Consider the following 21,262-nt stretch of genomic DNA (forward strand, 5'->3'; position numbering starts at 1 on the left):
CGAGCCAGATCTCTCCCATTTGCAGGGCAGTGTACTCTGTAAAGTCAACTGGATTTTGTGAGCTCATTAGGAAAGAAAACAACGAAGCTCCTGCTGCAAAGGAAAAGAGAGCAAGAGCCCGTCAATGGAGACCGCCAGGCCAGTGCGCCCGCAGCACGGTGCTGAGCACTGCGGCAGGACGGGCAGGGAGGCAGCAGCTGGAACTGTGGCTCCGGCTCAGCGGCTCCGGCTCGCAGGCTCCAAGCTGTGGGCAGCAGCAGAGGCTCCGTGTCCCCACAGAACCACGTCCATCAGCAGCTGCCCAGCAGGTGCCCTTGCTCGTCCAGGTGACGTCCTCCCTTGGGCTGCCACACCTGCATGGCGACACTCAGGGGACAAGTGAGCACAGCTCAACCAGTGGCAGGAGGTTGCCTTTTTCTCCAAAACTCACCTGCTGAGCGGCAAAGTCCCCCTCCGTTGCTAGCTGGGGCCGTCGGAGGCCCTTGCTTGGGATCAGCCTGCAAGAACCAGGCTGCGCTTAGAGAGCAGCCCCGCAGCAGAAAGGGCCACCGGCGAGCTGCCACCCAGCACCAGCAGCCTGAGCACAGTGGAGCCGGGGCCCTCTGCTGTCCTGGGCTCCCTGCCCCACGCGGCAGCTTTCCTCCCAGCGCGGCCGGCGAGGACATGCTGGCGTTCCTGGTGGCTCTCCAAGCCTCTCCGCTCCCCAAGGGGCACCGTGGGACCCTTCTTCCCTCCTGCACAAGCTCACCCCCCTTGCCGCACATCCCGAGGCGGGTGAAAGGCAGCCATTCTCACCTGTGCCTGGCCCTCCATCCGCCTCTCCAGGCTGCTGGTGCTGAATGGCGTCCACTGGGCACGAGAGAAGGAGTGGAAGGTGAGCAGCAATGCATTTGTGCTCAGCTGGAGGAGCAGTGCGTGGGGACAGAGCCCAGAGCAGAGAGACACTCACGGCATGGCGGTGGCTCAGCTCCTTCTCCAGGGCTTTGATCGATGGCAGGCGGGTCACCCGGGCTCTCTTTGCTCCTTCTGGTGTCCTGTGCAGCGGGAAGGGACAGGGAGAGAGCTGGGTGAGCCCCAAGCTGCCTCTTCTCTCTTGTCAGGCGGCTCTGCCCGACAGCTGCCCGCAGCCGCGGGGGCACCTCTCCCCAGCTGGGGAGCTGTGTTCCCCTGTGCGGCTGCACCTGGAGCATCCCCCCGGCTTACCCCAGCAGCGTGCCCACCCACAGCTCCTTCAGGGACCGGGAGCTGCAGAAAGAGAGGAGAAGCAGCGTCAGGCCCCGCTGTCCCCCAGCCCGTGGGCAGAGGCGGGCGCCTGCACAGCCCCGCCCCATGGGGAAGGACAGAGGGGCAGGATGAAGCCCCTTGGGGAAGGACAGAGGCGCTGCCCAAGCCCTGGCTCCCTGTGTCCTGCCAGAGCAGCTGCTTTTGCCTTTCCCTTCTGGGCACCAAAAGGTGGCCAGGGGATGCAGGATGTGGAAATGCCCCCAACCCATCCCTGTGGGCGTGCTGCCCGCTCCCTGCCCCGGGCTCTGCACGGAGGGCAGAGGCCATTCACAGGATGGCCGCCGGGGCGTGCTTGGGAACCTCTGCTGCCCTGCCATGGGATGTGGCACCACGACTCACCCAAAAGTGGCAACACCGGAGCCGGTGGGCCAGACGAGGATGAGGGAGGTCCTGTCCTCATCGCTGCCTTCCTCCTCCTCCTCTTCTTCCTCCCCCGCTGCCTCCTTCCCGCCGCTCAGCACCCACAGCTTGTCCAGGGCCAGGCGGAGCTGTGGGCGCACGGTGGTGCCACGTCTGCAGAGAGGAGAGGCGGGCAGGGAGCTGGAGGTGGGCTCCTTGGGGTCCCCCCCGGGCAGAGCCCTGTCCCCCGCCTGCCTTGGGACGCACAGGGGTGCATCCAGCAGCAAGGTGCTGGGGCCTGGGGCTGGTGGCAGGGTGTCCCTGCCCTGGTGGCAGGGCCAGGGCTGGGGAAAGGCAGCTGGGCTCTGAGGGTCTTACTGCAACTTGGCGATGACCAGTTCCTCCTGGAGGAGGAGAAGGCGCCTCTCGCTCCTCTTGCGGCCCCGGGTCAGCCGCACGTCTGCGCTCAGCACCGCCTCGGCCTCGCTGAGAGCCTCCCTGCAGAGCAGAGAGTGGCAGGCATGAGAAAGGCAGCTGCTGCAGGGCCCGGCCATGCCCGCGTGTCCCCGAGCCACGGGGAGAGCCCACCTGGAGCCGCAGCAGCAGTTGGCCTGGCCCATCCCGCCCGGGACAGGAGGACCCTCGCCGTGCACCAAGGACACGGCCCAGGCGGCCACAGCGAGGATGGGAACTGGGGTGCTGGTGTCGGTGCCGCAGCTGAGCTGCTCGGCCAGCCCCTGCCTCCTCCCAGCGCTGCTCCGGGCCAGCACAGCTCCGTCCTGCCGGCCCTGGTGGCTGTTGGCTCCAACTGACCAACATTCCAACGGACACTGGGGGGGGGGGGGGGGGGGGCACTGGGGGGGCCCTGGGCTGGGGGTTCTCTCCGGTGGGGCCATGTCTCTCTTGCACTGGGGAGCCCCAAGCAGGACACAGCAGAGGGCCAGGACCACCTCCCTCCACCTGCTGGCAGTTCCCCTTGCCTTGGGTTTCACTGCTGGTTCCTGGCCTCCAACTGGACCTGGTGCCACTGGTCAGCAGCCTCTGGGCCTGGCCGCTCAGCCAGTTGTCCATCCACGGCACTGCTCATCAGCACACATGGTGCTTGCTTTCTTCCAGTCCTCAGGCACATCTCCCTTTTGGAGTGGCCTCAGAAGCCCACGTGCCAGCTCTCTCAGCACTTGAGGGTGCGCCCCATCGGGGCCCATCAGGCACAAGGTGCCTCTCCACTTTGCTTCAGTGTTCTCTAGTCTCCTCCTCTTCCACCTGATCCTAGCAGATCCTCTTGCGCTAAGGGTACCTCTACTTTGCTCCAGGCCTCAGATTTCTAAAGCTGGTCTTGCAAGGACCGTCATGCCCCAGGAGGTCTGTCCAGGTCCCAAAGCTACTGTGTCTTGGTCACGAGTGTGCGTGGCTTTCTCTAGATTCCCCATGCCTGTACATGTGGCATCCACAGTCAGTCCCACCCTTTCTGCACATGACCCTGTGCTACTGCGATGAGGATTAGAAGTGTGTGTTTTTCTCTAGCCAAAGCAGTGGTCATAACGGGAAGGCTACCTTTTGTTATGGGACAGGGAGAAAGTGGATGAATGTTCTGATAGAGCGCAGGTACAGAGTTTCCAGCTTTTTAGTGGCAACTTAGTGTTTAGCATTTTCTGGATTTCTCAATGTGCCTCAACACTTCATGCTGTGGGAGAAAGGCAACATCATGGTCCGGACCCAGAAACGAACACGGACCTCCCTCCCTATAAGAGGGAGAGGCTGTGCAGCATCACACCTTTGCTCTGCCCTGTTTAGGATGAAAAACACCTTCATCATGGACACTTCCACCCTTCAGAAAGGCAGCTATCAGAGCATGAAATACTACCTGGGACAAACATCCTCTCCTGGACAGTGGCATTAAGTGGCTAGTCTGTGTATTCTTAACCAGATGAAGGGTGTTGGAGAACGGCGTCATGAAGAATGCAAATCTTGGTGAAGCTGTCCGTGGGCTTCAGTGGATGTCGGCTCAAACACTGACAGATGTAACCTTGTGCCATGTATTCTCTTGACCAGCTAAAATATATGCTCCATTCTTGAATTGATCGCTTCCTGAATAAGCCTCAAACTTCTAAAACAATGACCTAAGCAGCTTGAAAAGGCCCCAGGACAGAAATTGAATCCATGGTCTTATTAGTAACTTCACTGAAGAGAGATACTGAGTTATAAACTCAGTCTGGTTATAGTCACAGGATTTATCTTCTGCTCTCTTCTCTGAGGCTGAGTTTTTGTTAGAGGTATTTTAGACCAGGTCCATGTGATGCAATACTGGCTCTGGGCAAGACCATTTCATGCTTCTGTCCAGAGGCTGCGGCTTATTTTGGAGGGAAGAGAGCCTGAAACTTCCTATTTTATCACATACCTGTATTTTTATTGATAGCCGAAAATATTATTGTTTTACGATCTTCTCCAACTAGAAAAGTCCCTTAAGTAAGTCATTTCACCTTTAGCTGGTACCACTTTCATGGCCCTCGCAATCACCTTCTGTGTGAGTGCATTACAGGCACAAACATGTGGTCATCCAATGGGTTAGCATGTGAGCAGACAAGAGAGGCCTTAAGTCCTTGAAATGGCTTGTTAGGAGCAGGCAAAGCAAGCAGGAGACATTGCAAGTGCTCATGGTGCTGCAGTTAGAAATGTGCGTCAAGAAAATGTGTGGAGACTGGCTGCAGGGCGCGTGTGGGACTGCCTATTCCCATCATGCCCAGAGAAGTTACCATAATTTGTGATTCTACTATTCCGGGCCAGTGGGATGAAGTTTGGGAATAACCTTGAGAACTTACCTGGTAAGGAACACAGCAGAATCAGTCAGACACAGAATCTAAGAGTATTGCTGTCCTGAGCATGTCCTTTATTGAGGTGCTTTGAAGACATTCTCCGACTACAGCACACAAAAAAAAATTGGGCAGCACGTGGAAGAAGACTCAGAAAAATGCAAATCATACTGTCATTTACTATAAGAAAAGGTGCAATCTCAACAATCCTTTCTGTTCTTCGTTCATTCTAGCATTGTTCAAAACAATCTGGAGTGTCCAAGATAAGAACTGACTGTGTCTGGTCCCACGGTTAGAGGAAATCTCCCAGCTGTAAAAACAGCTGTTACTGCCTATTTATCAGACAAAAACATGATTTCTTGATGGTAAGTTTAGTTCCACATTCCTCTTTGCTAATGTCAACAGATGTTGCCATTAATATATACAGCATCAGGAGCCACAGAAGGATTCGCCAAGGCAGCTGTATTTTTCCCTCTGCAGTCAAGGGCATTCCTGCCTTTTATTTGGACCTTGTCTTCAGAAGTAGAGGCAATGTAATAACAACGTACAGGGTAACTTACGACTTTTCAGTAGTCTTCTGAGAGTAAATATCAGTCTTGCAAGTTCCAACAACTGCATAAGAAATGTGGGATGTGAGCTAAATACAATAAACTACTGAATAAAAATTTTTTGGCAAAGTACTTACACATCCATGAAAGAAAAAACAAAATGAAAACACCATGTTTTGACATAGAATTGGCATTTGCCAGCAGGAAAAATTAACTGTGTGCAGCAGACTTCTTGCTAGTATAGCAATAGTGAACACTGCAGTTATTCCTTGGACAGTTCACGCTATCTCAGCCTACAGAATGGTCGTCTTGCCAGGATGATGCTGAACAAGAAATTTTACTCCCTGCATGCTTTGTTAAGTTAGCCCATACTTCTTTGTTTTGGTTTTTTTGGTTGTGGTTTGGTTTTTTTTACATCTGCTTGCAATTGTGTTTTGTTACCAGTTACAGGAGCCTTACATTAAAGGGAAAGAAAGTTAAAGCATGAAGCCCTTTGTTACTCTAGTGAGCACTTATTTATGTGAGTAATCCCATGAAGTTGCTTGCATAATCATTATGCAGTGAAGTTAGAAGTTACCCACGAGTCAATTTACTCATGAAGGTACATCAGTTTTAGCATTGCTAAGGGTTATATTGTTGTTCCAAACAAGGCAGTACATTTTGCTTTCTCTCTCAGCACCTTCTCCTCAATAAATAGGAAAAGGCTGATCTGGAGTGAGGATTGCTATACAAACACTCAACTACCTGGAGTTTTGTTCTGCAGAACCACTGTTAAAATCAGGGCTCATTCCAGTTGGTGTCTGTCAAACAAATAGAAATGTAAGCCTTACTTTTGCAAGACAAACACGAAAGAGCTTGATTATCAGCCCCAATTTCCAGTATATAGTTCACTGCATCTGAGGTTACATACATCTCAATTCCTCTGCTATGAGGAAAGGCTGAAAGAGCTGGGGTTGTTCAGCCTGGAGAAGAGAAGGCTGCAGGAAGACCTCATTGCACCCTTTCAATACTTAAAGGGGGCTTGTAAGAAAGATGGTGTAGAGAACCGGTACCAAATGCCGTTTTGTCTCGACATTGCCGCTGTAGCGCCATCCAGCGTCGCGCTTCGACAAAACCCTCTTCTTCACAGTTTTGAGAAAAACAACCTCATGCGCCTGCGCAGGGACTAAAGGCGCGAAAAGAGCCGCGGCAGGGACAAAAGGCGCGAAAAGAGCAGAGGCGGGGGCAGCACGGCCCTGGCGAGCTGCACGTACGCATTTGTGATCCGCGCATGCGTGCGAGCCCCTATATAAGGAGCACACGTGCCCCTGGGCGGGGCGCGACCACTCCTTCCGTTCCTGCAGCGTCGGGGTCCCCCCGTCCCCCCGCCTACGGTCCCTGACGAAGCCTGAGGCCACCGAAGACCCAGCGGAAGATCTTCGGACTCGAAGTGGTGGTGATAAACTCCTCCTTCTCTTTCTCTCTCTCCCTCCCCTATTCTTTTCCTCTCCTCCCTTGCCCTCCCTCCTCCCTCCATTCTCTTCTTCCCTCAAATAAAAGTAAAAGGTTGTATGATATCTGACTGATTCCAGCATCTTAATCTCGTCCTTGGGATCGTATCGAAACCTCCCCCGACATTGGAGCGGGACAGACTTTTTAGCAGGGCCAATAGCGATGGGACAAGGGGTAATGGTTTTAAACTACAAGAAAGTAGATTCAGACTAGCTATAAGGAAGAAATTTTTTACAATGAGGCTAGTGAAACACTGGGATGGGTTGCCCCGAGAGGTGGTAGATGCCCCATCCTTGGAAACATTCAAGGCCAGGCTGGATGGGGCTCTGAGCCACCTGATCTAGTTGTAAATGTCCCTGCCAATTGCAGGAGGGATGGACTAGATGACCTTTAAAGGTCCCTTCCATCCCAAAGCATTCTGTGATTGATTCTAATTAAAAGTGTAGAGGTAAAGTGGATGCTGTGTGTGCTTTTTTGTTTATATTTAGTTCTGTACAAAACAATCCCATGTGAAAACTTGCAGAAGGCATTGCAATAGATTGTAGCTAGTATGTACCCCCTTACTGTAGTCTCACTTGTAGATTTGGAATTAGTTGTTCTTTTCTATTAAGAAAGAAAAAGCTGCTTCAAATACCAACTGCAATTGCCAAGAAACTGGCAGACAGGCCTGTTGCTTTCTTTTGAGGAAGAAAATGTAGCTAATTCTTGTATTCACAGGCAAAAAATATTAACAGCCTTTTAGTAGGTGATTTTTAAACTATAAAGACCTTAGAATTACATGAACACGTCTTTATTTTAATGTGCCTCATTCAATACTTTGTATTGTTATGTGTGAGGGATACATTTTTCGTGGTCAAAATAAATTTCATATATGTTGCATGTAAATAAAGCATTATTTGTAAAAGCTGAAAACACAGAACGCTTAAAGTTTCATACAGACATGTGATGGTAATCTACCTTAATTTTAATTCATATGCAGATCCTGACATGTCATTCCTGAAGCAAGTGAAGTGAGGTCATAGTTAAATAACTCAGACAATTAGACATGAAACATACATTGTGTTTTTTTTCAGGTGGCTGCTTTTGCTTCCTGAATCAAAATATCAGAAATCTATATATCCAGGTAACAGTATTTGATTCAGTAGTTATTTATAGTTTATAAAGGGAAAATGGGGGTTATATTGAATATGCACTTTAAGTGAATTCAAAGCAAAAAAGTAAAAAAATATTAGCAGAGGACATACAGATATATTACTGGTGGATAAACAGAAAAAACATGCCTAGGGTTTTTCCCCTCCTTTCTGAAGGAAGAAAACAACTACAGTGAAAAGAAGGATGCATTGAACTAACTTATGACCAAGGGAATGCGGAATAAAGCAGCAGGAAAAAACAGCTTTGTGAGACAGGGTTAGCAATCATCTTAAATGCGTAAGTATTTGTATGTATTCCCTACATTTTCTGGGTAATCGCTCATAGTGTAATAGTGTGTGCTCAAAATTCTATTCATCTTGCACTTGCATTTCACATTTTAAAAATTCATAAGCAAGAAGTTTTTTTATTGTTCTCCTGCAGTAGAGCTGAAATCCGGAGGCTTACAAAAGTCAGGAATCTCAGTAGGAAAGAAGAAAAAGATCATTTGGTTGTAATCTTTAAAATAAGAGTTATTCACTAAAGCCTTTTTATAAGACAAGCATCTAGAACACTTTGTTCCATCGGAAAATAATAAAATTGGTAGAAGAATGGAAGTCTTTCAAGAAAAAAAGAGGGTGTTGATGATACCCAGCAAAAATTGTGATTTTTATCTTGGATCTTGTGGTATTTGCTAGGGTGTTTTAGCCCTGGTATTGCTCAAAGTCTGTGAAAAAGCTATCATCTTATTTTGAGATACAAGCTGAATATTGGCTATTGTAAAATCTCTCTTACCTCATTACATGTGGGAATGGGGGTATGGGTCTGATTTGCATTTCATGAATGTTTGGGGTTCCTAGTGACAGGAAAATATCTCACAAGGTCTTTCAGGCTGAGTGCAGAAGGGAATCTGACTGCACTCCAGTTAAAGGATAAATCAGCTGGTTTCTTGTTCAAGGGATCGCGCATTGTATGCAGATAGCAAATTCTTTCAATTCTGTGAGAAGCTAAGGACAATTATCAAAATAAAAAGGCTGAAATGTGTTTGTGTGAGGAAGTCCTAGACAGGAATGTCTGCACAACTTCTCTGTTTCAAGTGAATTTGTGTGACAGTTGGATGCTGGTGCAGACTGAGGTTGGGAGGGTGGAATTTGGCACTGAGTAAGGGGGCATGGTTTGGTACATACTTTCCTCAGTGTAATAGGTATCTGAGTCCGGAATTTTACTTCTCATCAAATATCTGCATTTTTATATGTGATTTGAAAAGTATGGTATTAAAACTTATTTTCAAGTGTGTTATCTTCTGTATTGATGTTGAATCAGTTAGAGAACAGAAGTGTGAAGAAGTGACTTGTTTTGCCAAGCCTAATTCAGATAAAAGAACAACACAATGTAGATCATTGTTATTAAGTGACCTGGGTTAGTCACTTTTGTTCTATAACACAAGTGTAGTTAGTTTTGGTAATTATCAGTGTTCTGACTGGTCAAGCAGCAATTTGCATTTAGTCATGAGGAAAGATTATTTTTGACAGTGGCACATGCAATGTAGTACGTATTTATCAGGTGGGAATAAGCTTAAACCCCATTTCTTTTCTTCCTAGGAAATATCTTAAACACCTGTTTAAAACTAAGTCCATGTTTAGTATTTTTCATGCTTTTCTGAACCTGAACATTAATTCCTTTGTTTATTTTCTTTTTTTTGTCAGAAAACTAGGGCTATCTGCGTACCATCAGTTATCTGTGATCCATTACGAGCATCTGATCCAAAGACCATGAAAATCAGAGGAAATATTCCCACTAACTGCAAGAAGCTGTGGCAAAGGCTTCATTATACTCATAGTAAGAGCAGGGTCATAGGCTCATAAGAAAAAAAGATAAATAGAAATGCCCACATATGATTAATTGTAATGATAACTTGTGCTTGTTCTGTATAGACTGAAACATTCTGCATACTTTGTCTGCAGCTAGGACTGGTTAAACACTAGAGAAGATTCATTATTTGATAAATATTGCCATTATTATCTGAATAATTTATATGAGTATGAATACTGCAAAAATATTAATTGAATTATATTCAGTGAAAACCCGCAACATTTACGGAATAATATATTCACAGAATAATATTGACAATGTCTACTTACAACACAAACACTGGAGTCTTGTTCTACTTGAGAAGACATGAGAGATGAAAGAATCTAATCGGTGTTCTTTCTTTATAGTGCCAAAAGGAACCAGATTTAAATTATGTTTGCAGACATATACCTGGTTTTGGTAACCTGATTAAATGTTTTTAAGAATACACTTCTAAAAAACTTCACAGTATATTTTTTTAGGAAGGAAGCATAACTGAGAAATACTTGTAACCGTCTATCCAGAAAATAATGATTTTCTGTCAGTATGTTCAGTTTTAGTACTATTAATATTAAGTTCTTATGTGCTTTTTTTCATCCAGGAATAAAAAATGCCTCAGGAAAAATTAATCTCAGCTCTGTGTCACAATAAGACTAATGAAATAATTGAAGCAGGGACATCAGTGTAGAGAGGGAACCCTTATGTTCTAGGCCGATGCTCTAACCAAACAATCAATATTCATTTTTGGTGGGCTAAGTCCTGCACAGTTCATCCAGGAATACAGAGCAGATCACAGCTAGTGATCAAGCAGTACATTTGCAAGTAAGGATCATTTAGAAAGAAAACAACTCCTCAAGTCCGAGTTTTGAGTATTTCTAGGGAGGCCAAAAGAGTACACTGGCAATATCCGTGAGCTCTACAAAGATTTAATGTCTGTTACACAGTAAAGGCTTCATAAAAAAAGTACTCAAGGCATTATAAAGAGATGTTATATTACTGTAGCATATCTACATTTCAGTTAAAATAAGGGATGTAAACACGGTTTATGTGTTTCAAAATAAGTTCAGTTTGCAACATAGTAAATGTTACTGCTTACCAGTTGGATGCGTTCATGCATCACTAGAAGACACAGTTAAACTCCATACACAGAATATTTGTAGTACAGCAAATGAGAGAGAGGGTTATGTTCAATAACACTGCAATTATTAACCTCAAGTGTTTTGATCAAGTTAAGCATAACACTTCAATAGAACAGTCACTAGAAATGTGTATTATATAGAGTGATGGCTATGTGGGAGCTATACATCTGAGAGAATAGAAGAAACACCAGTGTATGTTGATGTTGTTTTGGCTTGAACTTAAATGGCTATACAGGTCCTTTTTTTTGTATTTGTCCTAACATCTGTATTATACGAGTGATGATGTTTTAAGCTTTGGATATATGCTATTCTGTTTTCATTGAATTATGACTGGTCACAAACATGGAGCTAATGTCTTATAGCAGTTCATTGAAGAAAAAAAAAAGACAAAGAGGATGATCATTTGTGAGTTAAATATAATGGGTTATACAGAATCCATTTCTATATTGCTACCATCAGCTATTTCCTTGTCAACACAACTTACCCGAGTATACTATTTAATTAGAGGCAAAATAGTACACATTGCAGCCTAGCCTTTTAAAGAGTGACCTACACACTAAACTTGTTGCATGTAACTAACCCTGCTAAAGTCCAATTTTGCCTTAGTTTTTAGTAAAGATGATGAGATAGAGGTAGTGCAGCTGGTGGTAAATAATGTATGGATTGGCGTATTGCCACATCTAGAGTTAAGGCAAAGGACAAAAAATGTTCTTTGTTAGAATCACGTGAACAGCTATACATTTTATATTAGCAATTTTTATTTTAACAGTAATATTTAAAAATAATTTTAGTAGTTCTTCAGTACCAGAGTTTTCCATATGACTGAAGGATGGCAAATGTAGCAAATATACCTTTTAAAGAAGGGTGGAGGGGAATAGAGGTTGCAGGCAGCTGTAGCCCTGTTAGTCTGACCTTCATAGTATGCAAGGCTTCAGAAGAAATTTTGAAGATGCAGCAGATCTGACTACAATAATAAACACAGGGAACACACAGTTTTCCTTTTTCAAAGGAAGAAAACAGCAACTGTACTAAAAGAAGATATGCTAAACTAATTTATGACCAAAGGGTTGCAGATTAAAGCAGACAGAAACCATTAAAATCAAAACAGTTGGGTCTGTGTTTTGTTTTTTTTTTTTTTCCTGACAAGGTTAGGGATCATATAAATGTATTAGTACTTCTTTGTCGTTTTTACACTTTTTAAGCAATTGTTCAAGTTCTATATTCTTGCCAAATTACATGTGGAGCACTTATTTCCAGTGATCAGTGATGTTACTATTTTTTATTTCAATATAGTTTTTAGCTTGGAGTGTGGGTGTAAGTAAAATGACCCCTTTTAGCTGAACTGGAAGCCTTTGTAACTTTTTCAACACGTTTGTGTGCTTATGTCTTTGCAAGGCTGACCTACATCCTGATAAATAATCATCAGATTGAAAAATTCTTGGGGACTTTTACTTGTCTATAACTGATTCAGTATTTCAGATTTCTGTTGTTACTGGGGAGTTAGTTGCTACTTACACTAGCTTATTTTAATGTGAGTGTAATGATGAACTTTTTACCTTCACGGAGTGGTTGTATCAGTAGTGTGGGAGGTTTGTTATTAGGTGGTAACTTGTAGCTGTCAGCCATTATGTTTTCCATGCCACATCACTGAAGTTAGGACTTCTGCGTTTAGAGACATTGTTCCCCCTGATTCTACATTAAAAAAGCAATCTGCCTGGATGCATCAGCAGTTTGAAACAAAGTAAGGCAAAAGAAGTTACAAGAAGTCTTGTGAATTGTAGTTTTCTGTAAAGAGAGTTAAAATTGTAAAGAAATCATCAGTAAAACAAATGAAAAGGCAATTATTTGGATTTTTTTCCCAAGCTTTGTCTGTTGGTTTTTAAGCATAGTTTGTCTTTCTGACTTCCTCTCTAAGTATAATGCTGGATGTGAGGATGTAGTGCAGTCTTTTGCACTTTTAGAACATATTTCACATCATTTTACTTCCACAAAGCATCAGAGAAGTATTCCACTGCAATTTCTGTTATGTGTTTTTGAATGTTCAGTATTTTGCTGAAGTCCTATTTTACTGGCTCACTGCCACAGGTCTGGAACACAGCTCTCGATTCTAATGAAAAGGTGAACTCACAGAAGAGAAAGTTTATGGCCATAGCCTTGTTCTTACAGACTGACAGGTTATTTTAATCATCAACTAAAGCATAGAAGCCCCTGCTTGTTACTGCAACCTTCTCCACCTTTGGGAGCAATGTTCAGTGACATTAAGGAGCTTTATGACACAACAATACTACCTAATGAGCTACAAGATAGCAGGCATTTAAGATGAAGGCTAATATTTGAAAGAGACTGGAGTTCTTTGTCTCTGCTTCCTCTTCGGTTTGCTAAGTTAGTGTTAGATTGTGCCTGTCTTCATCTCTCCAGAATGAGCAACATGCAGCTATGCTGCAGCAGTTGTAACTCAATGCCTGTTACCCCATTTCCCCAAGGGGAAGTAATTTGCTTGATCTTTTTATCAGGTGTAGTGTACCTTCTCTTCTGTTAAGATAAGTAAGTCTTTTCCACCTCTTCCTTGGTTCCTCTACTTGCTTGTTCGTGAGAATGTGTGCATGTGTGTGTCTAGCCAAACAAACGCTAACATCTTATCACTCATCCCATCATTATCTCTTTGGAAATGCTTCAGTAATAATATTTCATTAGTTTTGCTTTAAAGTTTAGAATTAGCCAGAATCTGAACTTTAATATGCAAGTAGTTCATTTCATGGAGAGATGACTGATTTAATAAATACACTTATTTTTGTGGCCAAATGAGTTTAGACTCATGGCCCAAGTCTCAAATTTACATATGATTTACAAACATGGCTTGAAATGAAATAATTACAAGTTCAAACCTAGCACTTTCAAAACTCAGTGCTTTGTCTATGCTCCATTAAATATATTTCCCCTGAAGTCCTTGCATGCACTGTTGTAGCTGTGTAGCTTTGAGTACAACACTTTCTAAGAGGGGAGTGGTCTGGCTCATACTAATTTGACTACTTTAGGCTCAGATGAGGGTTTAAGATGTCTGTCATTTCTTCTTGGGGTTGTCTTAAAGCTACAGAAGTTTTGATAAAAGCAAGGACCCAGTTCTTCGACTCATCTACATCTGACTGGCTGCCCTAATTTCAGTAAGGCCAACAAAAATTGACAATCTTGCTCCAAGATTCAAGACAACAGACAGAGAAGTGTAAAATTCAAGGTTCTAAATATTGCCATATTTGGACTGCAACACTGAAAAAAGCATAATTCACATAAGCTCCCTCTGACATAGGCTAGAGTGTGATAAATATGTCCCTTTATTTGTTCTTTCTCTGAGTAGCCTATCTGTCCACATTTTGCTTAAAACCAGTTTACTAGTAGTTTATCTTCTTCATTTCTCCAGGCCTCTCAGTTTCAAAGGTATGCAACATTCTCCCTATGTCCAAGGCCACCTTTTTCTTAGTGATTAATTTCATTTCACTGTTAATGATTGTTATGCCTGTGTGAAATGGGTTCAGGTTATAGCCACACATTGAATTTTAATTCAGGTGTGTCCTCTGTAGGTAACTAATCCGTTCTTCATAATCAACACTTATTTCTGTTAACAGTAGGTTTCACCATTGCTCCTTTCCCAAGACTGGATATTTGCAAGAGAGTCCATTCAGTATTTCCATATTTTAGTTCAGATTGTAATGATTGAAAAGGCAGTTTAATGTCTCTTGTGCTTAGCGAGCAAAAGTCAAGGTGTTTGAATGTTCATGTGCATGTCCATTCGTCTCAGCTCTGCATCTTTAATCCCAGCCATCTATCTATACCTTTCTCTGTTACTGCTTCTTGGGGTATGTTTACAGCATGGAAAAGAATTTTTTTGATGAAATGACTAGCACAAAGTGTCCATGGTGTGCATATATATCAGTTTGGGTCCCTAGAAAGCATGTAAAAGGACTTTTTGAGGTGCACTAAGCCCCAGCAAGAACATGAACAACTTTCAAATCTTAGGCAACTCATGTCTAGGTACCTTGATCCTCAGCCACCCCAAGAAGTTCCTGTATTTTTCCTGGGTTAGCAGAGCTAGCTTGGGCGAGTCTGGAAAGGACTACTTCAGAAGTAAAACCCATTCTTTGAGTGTCCCTTTACTATTTTGTCAGAACAGTACTTTTATATATTGTAAAATATGGATTAATGGATACAAAACCCTTTCGTACATGTTTTGTTAGTGCCAGCTGCGTAATAAGTTCCCAAAATTAGATCAGTGCTCTTGATCAACATTCAGCTAATTTAGACAAAAAGTATTCTTTCCATTCTGTCACATTTTTGAGCCATGCGGGAAGGATTTAAACAAGAAGTTCTTTGTCTTTTTAAAGGGAAGTTAGGTACCAGGTAATTTATAACAAGATAAGTCTATTCTCTAGAAGTCTCTTAAAGGGAACCTCCATCACCCTTCCCTGAGTGGGAACAAAAAAATACCCTTTAAGTGATTGTTCCATTCAGAAAATGACTCAGTGGAATACATTGTTCTTATTTATAGAATAACTTTCATAATGCATTTTAAAAAGAAAAGGAAGAACATTATACCAAAGAAAAGTACTGCATTTTCCAGCTTGAGTGAAAAGTGTAGGAATGAACTTTTGTGAGCAAAAAGGTGCACAGTGAGTAGGAAATGTAAGTACATAAACAAAAATCCCACTATTAAGCAATGAGTAAGATTGCAGACAATATCAGCTAGGCCTGCTGAAATCAGATTGGTGAAATAGTTCAGTTGCTGCTGCCTCTTCAACTTCTTATGCAGGCTCAGATTTCTTCCTGTGCACTTGCTTCATGTGTTCTCTTGCTTAGATGCTGCACTGGAAATTGGCATGATATCCCATTAAAAACGTTTGCATTCACGGCAGCATATTGGGCAATAGCTTGCGTAGCCAAACGCTCCATTGCTGGAACTAGGTGAGCGCAGGTGGCACCTCACAGAACCGTGTTTTGTTTGTCTACATGTAGATGTGGTTTATGTATGGCCAGGACCACAAGGAAGTGGCTCCTGTGTCAGTGATTCCCATCTTTTACTGTTGTTTCCTCTGGGCTTAAGTTACAGGAACTGTGAACTGGCTTGATATTTTACTAGGAGCTTGCCTTGGGCTCCAGAGTACATGAACAAATAAAAAGGTGAAGTATGATAAGACGATGGTGTGTAATCCCTTGTATAAGCTCTGAAGATTGTGTTTATTGTGTGTCAGAGTGCGTATCCACTGTCACTGACTCATTTGTAGTTCCCATCATCTGCACTTCTGCTCCATTGCTCCAACTACAGCAAGATTACCTGCTGGTTGCTTTAGCTAGAGTGGCTTTGAATGTTGCATTCAACACCTGTAGCAAGCACAGTCAAGAGGTACTTGATTTTCCTTTTGTTACTGCATGTTTATTATCATCTTCCTTTTATTTTTTTTATAAACATTCATTCCACATAAAAGGAGATCACTAGAAGAAACAGGGCAAGTAAATATATAAAAAAAACCTTCATGCTTAAGGAATATTTCTGGATAGTCTAGTAAAAGAAAAACTTTGCAAGAATCCAGTATTTGCTACTGTGAATGCACTTTTAGCTTGTTTATTTTTTCCAGGGAATCTAGAACATTTGCTCTTATTTTCATAATGTGAGAATAAATAAAATTCTGTGTTACCTTCAACCATGGTAACAGTACAGGTGACCACGTTACTAGAATGCAGTTGCCTTCCTGTGCCAAAAGAAGTAAAAGGCTTTCATTGTGTCTTCCTTTATTTGTACTTTATTGGCAAATCATGACATTTATATTCAGGATATTAATTCAAAATACAAGCTGATGGCAAGAAAAAGTTTTCTGAAAATAAGTTACCTTTACCATGCTTTGACTTACTTATCATAAAGATTAGCTGACAGATTGAGTATTAAATCAACTCTGGGCATTACTGGAGGATATTTCTATTTAGGTCTGCCAATAAAAAAGCCAAAACCTAGCTTTAGGCTGTTCATTGCTTTGACATTTCTGTGCTGTCTAAAAGCTAACTGTAATGCAAATATAAAAAGAATACTCATTCATTTTTATTAATTATATCATAGGTAAATCTATTTGACATACAATTAACTTAATATCACACAGGCAACAAATGCAGTTATTTTCTAGCACATCAAATTAATAACAGAAGTTATATAACATGCATTTAAAGGGTATTTAAAAATAACGCTGGATTAAATTGCAAGTAACAGTGAAAAATTATTAACTGGTTAAGTGACATCAATGTGAAACTGAAAGGGTTGGATAAGTCATGAGACTGCTACAGAAATAAGGAATTTTCATGGCTATTTTGCTGATGTGTAAGATTTCACAATTTAATGCTGATTTTGGTTATAAATTTGCTATGCTTTTTGTCTTAATAAAGGGTAGTTTTCTTTGGTCAGAGCAACCGTGTGGGTATACTTTATTTATGAAAGCTGAATTATAGATGCAATGCTCTCCCTTTGCTTAGCCATGGTACAGTGTGTTGTATGCAGATGCAGTTTAATATGTATTCTACTTCACTTCCTATCTTATTTATTATTGTGGTAGGCTGTTAAATATCTGCTGGGGTCTTCTCTAAGGCAATATTTATCTTCAGCAACAAATGATACAACTTAATAGTTTTTTAAAAAAGCTTTTGGCATATTGTATCGGTTGGTTCTGTCTAGAACGTGAAACTACTACTGCTTTTTAAATACGTGAGTGTAACAAAACAAAAACAATTAGCTTTGATTTAAAAGAAGGTTATTGGAGGGGATTAGAAAGATAAATTTTCGTAACATGATCATTTCCTTTGAATTGCAAAGCATCTTGGCATAGTAGAAGATCAAGCTGAGAGGAATGGTGTGAAAGTCCTTGGGAATAGGATTTTTTGTCATTGATTCTGATTTGAGCATTAGAATAAAAAATTGTGTTGTTGGAATATATGTATTTCTGTTGTTGTGGTACCTCGATTCCCACTATATTCAGGCCCCTTGTCATTGTATGTACAGAATGGAAAGACAGTGTCTGCTGTGTAGTTTGGTGGGAGCATTGTAGGTCACACAGGCAAAAAACACCGTAAGCCCTGTTGTTTCCGTGGGTATAATAACAAGAGGTCCAGTGAGTGTGGACGTAAACAGGCAGAATATATTTGTGTGTATAGATCCATACATTCATACACTGACATAACTGTGATTAAGCTATACAGCTAGTAGAAAAGGGCGTATAATTTCTAGGTATATAAAGACAAGAATTCAGGCAAATAATCCCACAGAGAAGAGCTTAAAGAATCTGTTGTTTTCTCAGAAACAATAGGTCTGCTAAGGGATTAAAATTGAAATGAGAGTTCAAACTTTACAGGTATTCATATCTGTGAAGCAGCATAACCATCAGAGCCCCAAATTAAAAATTCTCTTCAAGGGATCTCAGTGGAATGACAGCTCCTGATTTCTGTGGAGCCAAGAGAAGAAAAATAATGTTTACTTTTTTATAGCATCTGTCTTTAAACTTCAGTCTTTTAAAATCTCTTGCTTCCTGAAACAGAGGAAACAAAGGGGCACATAATAGACTTCCGTTTGCACATGGAACAAAGCTGAATGTAATTTTTATCCTTGGCTGCTTTGTTGCTCCCCAAATCTATCCCTTTTTGAACAATCTGCCAGTGTTCTGTGCCAACAGGAGCTTTAGAAGAAGGCCATCTGCACTGGCTGCTATGGTTGGGGACAGACTCTCTTAATTCCTAATGTACTGGAATGGAGATTTCATTCTGTGTCCACAAATCCCAGCCATCATCTTTTGGGGATGGGGCAGGGGTATAGATCTCACAGAACCTAGTTCTGCTGCTGAGTGAGAAATGACCATTTACTCCAGTATTGTGGAGGTGGATACAGCACATATCGAGTCTACCCTTAAAAAGTACATGAAAGTTCTACTATCGTTTCATTAAGTACTGCCAAATAAATGAGTGACTTTGAGGAAAATTTTCATAGTAATGTTTTAACTGGGTCACTTAAGTTATGCAGTTCACTGGAGAAAATGTGAAGCTTCAGATCAGGTCATCAGATGTTTATATAGTGGCAGTGCTCTAGAGAGTCCTGTTATGCTATGCAAGTATGGAAAAGAGACAATGCTTGTCCTGAATGTGTTTTCACTGTAATAAATCATACTTAAACCTGAGCTATATCTCTGCAGTACCTCAAGAGAAAATGTTATTTTGATTAATTTAGAGACATCAGGCAGAGCTTTCTTCCCTTTAATTCAATCCTGCAAAATATGAACTCTCCAAAGTGCTTTCTGGACTCTTTGTCTTTCATGTCTTCCTGTTTCCCTGCTAAAAGTTCACTTGTGCCTTTATTATGAGCCCTGTCTTTGGGAAGACTGTTAGGGTTTGCACCAGAAACAGAGAGGAGATCTTCCGAAATCCCTTCTGTTCAAGGAGAAAATGATTGTACATCAGTTAAAAGGTTCTCCTGCCTCTTCCTATGAGCTCATTGGCCTGTCTTTTCCCCTACCCTCTGTGTAATAGGAGTTGCAGATTGGTGGACGCCATTCCCCCAGGGAGGAAACATGTTTACAACAATTTGGTTTTTTGACACTCTTGTCTGGTTCATTATACTTAGTTGGTATTTCATCTGTTTTTCTCATCCTGAAGCATTGTTCCATAATTGCCGTTTTTTAAAAGACAAAAGTGATTATAGTGATTTCCTCAGACAAGTCATGAAAGCCTCTCTGAAGATACGGTAGCACATTTATTAATCCAAGTGACTAGAGAGGGGAGGCATCCAACATCGAAGATTCTCTGCATCCTCTGTTGAGATATGTACAATTGTACTTCATTGTAATAGTCTAAAAATAGTGAATTCTCCTTCTTCTTTCATTAAGAAATGATAAAACCAGATAGTGCCCTTTTGAGACCTGTTACCAGAATAGTTTTGGCCTTTTCACAAGGTTTTCTTCAGCGCTGAGCAACAATTGTGTGCGTTGCATTGTCTGTACAGCTCTCTTTATAACAGGGCGATCAGTGCTGAAGTCATACACATGAAGGAGTTTGTCATCAGAAATGCAGGACTTGAAAATTTGTAAGGAAACATGTAGGATGGGGAGTCTTTAATTAGATTTTAAGTACCGAGTTGAGTTTGACACCTTCCTTTAAGTATTATGTCCAACAAGGACAGAAATCCAGGTCACTGCCAACATAGGCTTGTTCTGCACTGGGGAACATTTACAGAACATTCCCACTATTGCAGCTCCACTGACATTAGTGATGTGAGGAGCTGCAATATTCACAGCTCTCCAGCACTAGCAGCTGTTTCAGCACTGTGTTAATTAGATTGGCACTGAGCTGGTTTAATAGACATGATGCTGCTGACAGCTGCTGGGGTGCCATCTACACTAGGGCTGCCAGCACTGATAAAGCTGTAGTAGTGTTGGTAGCTGTGGCAATTATTTGCAGAGTTCTCCAAAGTAAAACTGAGATACGTGGGCTGAAGTTATAGTATGTATATGAATGCATATATGTGATTTAATTTATTCTCTGTTTTCCCCTAGCATCCTACTCACATGTATATGCTTTACCGGTCATTTGTGAAAAATTGAAAATCTCATGAATCATGTATCTTCTGGTTTGATGTAGTCTTAGATGAGGGATAGTGGAGGGAACAGGAAAGCTTGATATTTAGGATCAAGGATGTGAAGTACAATGTGCCTGGGTAAGAGTAAAATAGGGATAATAATTATCTTAGTGTGCATTGTGCAATCTGTGAAGTGGTGATGAGTTGTGTATTGATTGTTAAAGTACTTTTCAAGGCTTTCGGTGTCCAACACAAGTTGATTGTGCTGGTCTCATCCACATGTATCTGTATGTGATACCTGCTTGCTTCTTTGAAGCAACGTATGTTTGTATGAACCAAGCATATTTCTAATGAAGTATAATTTATGAAGATAAAGGAATAGAAGGGTGTCTGTACATGATAATGTGTCAGATCACTCATTTTTCGTACACTGTTTTGTCATTTGTCTTAACATTTTAAACGGGTAGAAACTTTTCATTGAAATTATAGGTCTCATCTTTATTTCCATTTCCCTTATTCCATTTACTCCAAGTACCATAGTTCTTGACAAATTTTTTCCTTTATTGGAAATTAGCACTGCTTGGCTTGATCCATATGTGAGGCTTCTTAATAAACTCTTCGAAGGATAGGTAATTAAAAAAAAAAAATCTGTTGTTGTTGGCCCAACAAAGAACATAATTGTTCCCTTTCTGTTCGTTTCTAGTAGTTACCTTTGAACCAACTAGGATGAGGTTTTTCAGACGTAGCCCTTGGACCTCATATTGAAATAACTTTGAGACAAGCCACTTCTACAAAAAGTTGCTTCTGTGCATGCAAAAACATGTAAACAAATGAGAACAAAATTGCATAGAGAGTATGTTTAAACCATTCTGTACTCCTAAGAATAGTTTAAAGGAGAATTCAGATACTTCTCTACATTTATGGATGTCAGCAACATGCTTTTTTAAATTGTGTGAAATACAGGCAAAAGGTAGCAAATCCCTTTTTTCCCCTCTTTATTTTAATGTATGTAGCAAAACTGGCGGGGCCTCCTCCGCTCCCATGGCTATACCCATACAGAAGACCAAGTCAATCCCCCTCTCC

General features: G+C 42.1%; 1 protein-coding gene and 1 long non-coding RNA gene across 3 annotated transcripts; one reads left to right on the forward strand and one right to left on the reverse strand.

The window, feature by feature from the left end:
- Positions 1-389: 389 nt before the first annotated feature.
- On the reverse strand, positions 390-2,243 carry LOC148053164 (uncharacterized). The gene is made up of 7 exons (XM_087774299.1): positions 2,212-2,243; positions 2,002-2,121; positions 1,624-1,797; positions 1,204-1,245; positions 950-1,034; positions 796-849; positions 390-497 (listed from the first exon to the last, which is right to left on the reverse strand). The coding sequence occupies exons 1-7, from the start codon at positions 2,241-2,243 to the stop codon at positions 390-392; spliced, it is 615 nt and encodes a 204-aa protein (XP_087630425.1).
- A 4,061-nt stretch (positions 2,244-6,304) lies between these two features.
- On the forward strand, positions 6,305-11,817 carry LOC148053165 (uncharacterized). 2 transcript variants are annotated; one of them, XR_015708575.1, is made up of 4 exons: positions 6,305-6,416; positions 7,546-7,595; positions 7,780-7,900; positions 9,307-11,817. It is a non-coding gene; the product is annotated as an uncharacterized LOC148053165 (long non-coding RNA). The 2 variants fall into 2 exon arrangements; XR_015708576.1 differs by having other exon boundaries at positions 6,311-6,413.
- Positions 11,818-21,262: the final 9,445 nt, after the last annotated feature.

This window comes from Nipponia nippon, unplaced genomic scaffold (assembly GCF_047370975.1).
Source record: "Nipponia nippon isolate SJK-2023a ecotype South Korea unplaced genomic scaffold, ASM4737097v1 scaffold_4, whole genome shotgun sequence".
Classification (NCBI taxonomy): domain Eukaryota; kingdom Metazoa; phylum Chordata; class Aves; order Pelecaniformes; family Threskiornithidae; genus Nipponia; species Nipponia nippon.

Coding starts and splice junctions, on each gene's coding strand:
- LOC148053164 (XM_087774299.1), bottom strand. CDS start 2,243: ATGGGCCAGGCCAACTGCTGCTGCGGCTCCAG. Junction 1,798..2,001: donor CTGGTCATCGCCAAGTTGCA/GTAAGACCCTCA, acceptor TCCTCTCTGCAG/ACGTGGCACCACCGTGCGCC. Junction 1,246..1,623: donor TCCGGTGTTGCCACTTTTGG/GTGAGTCGTGGT, acceptor CTCTTTCTGCAG/CTCCCGGTCCCTGAAGGAGC.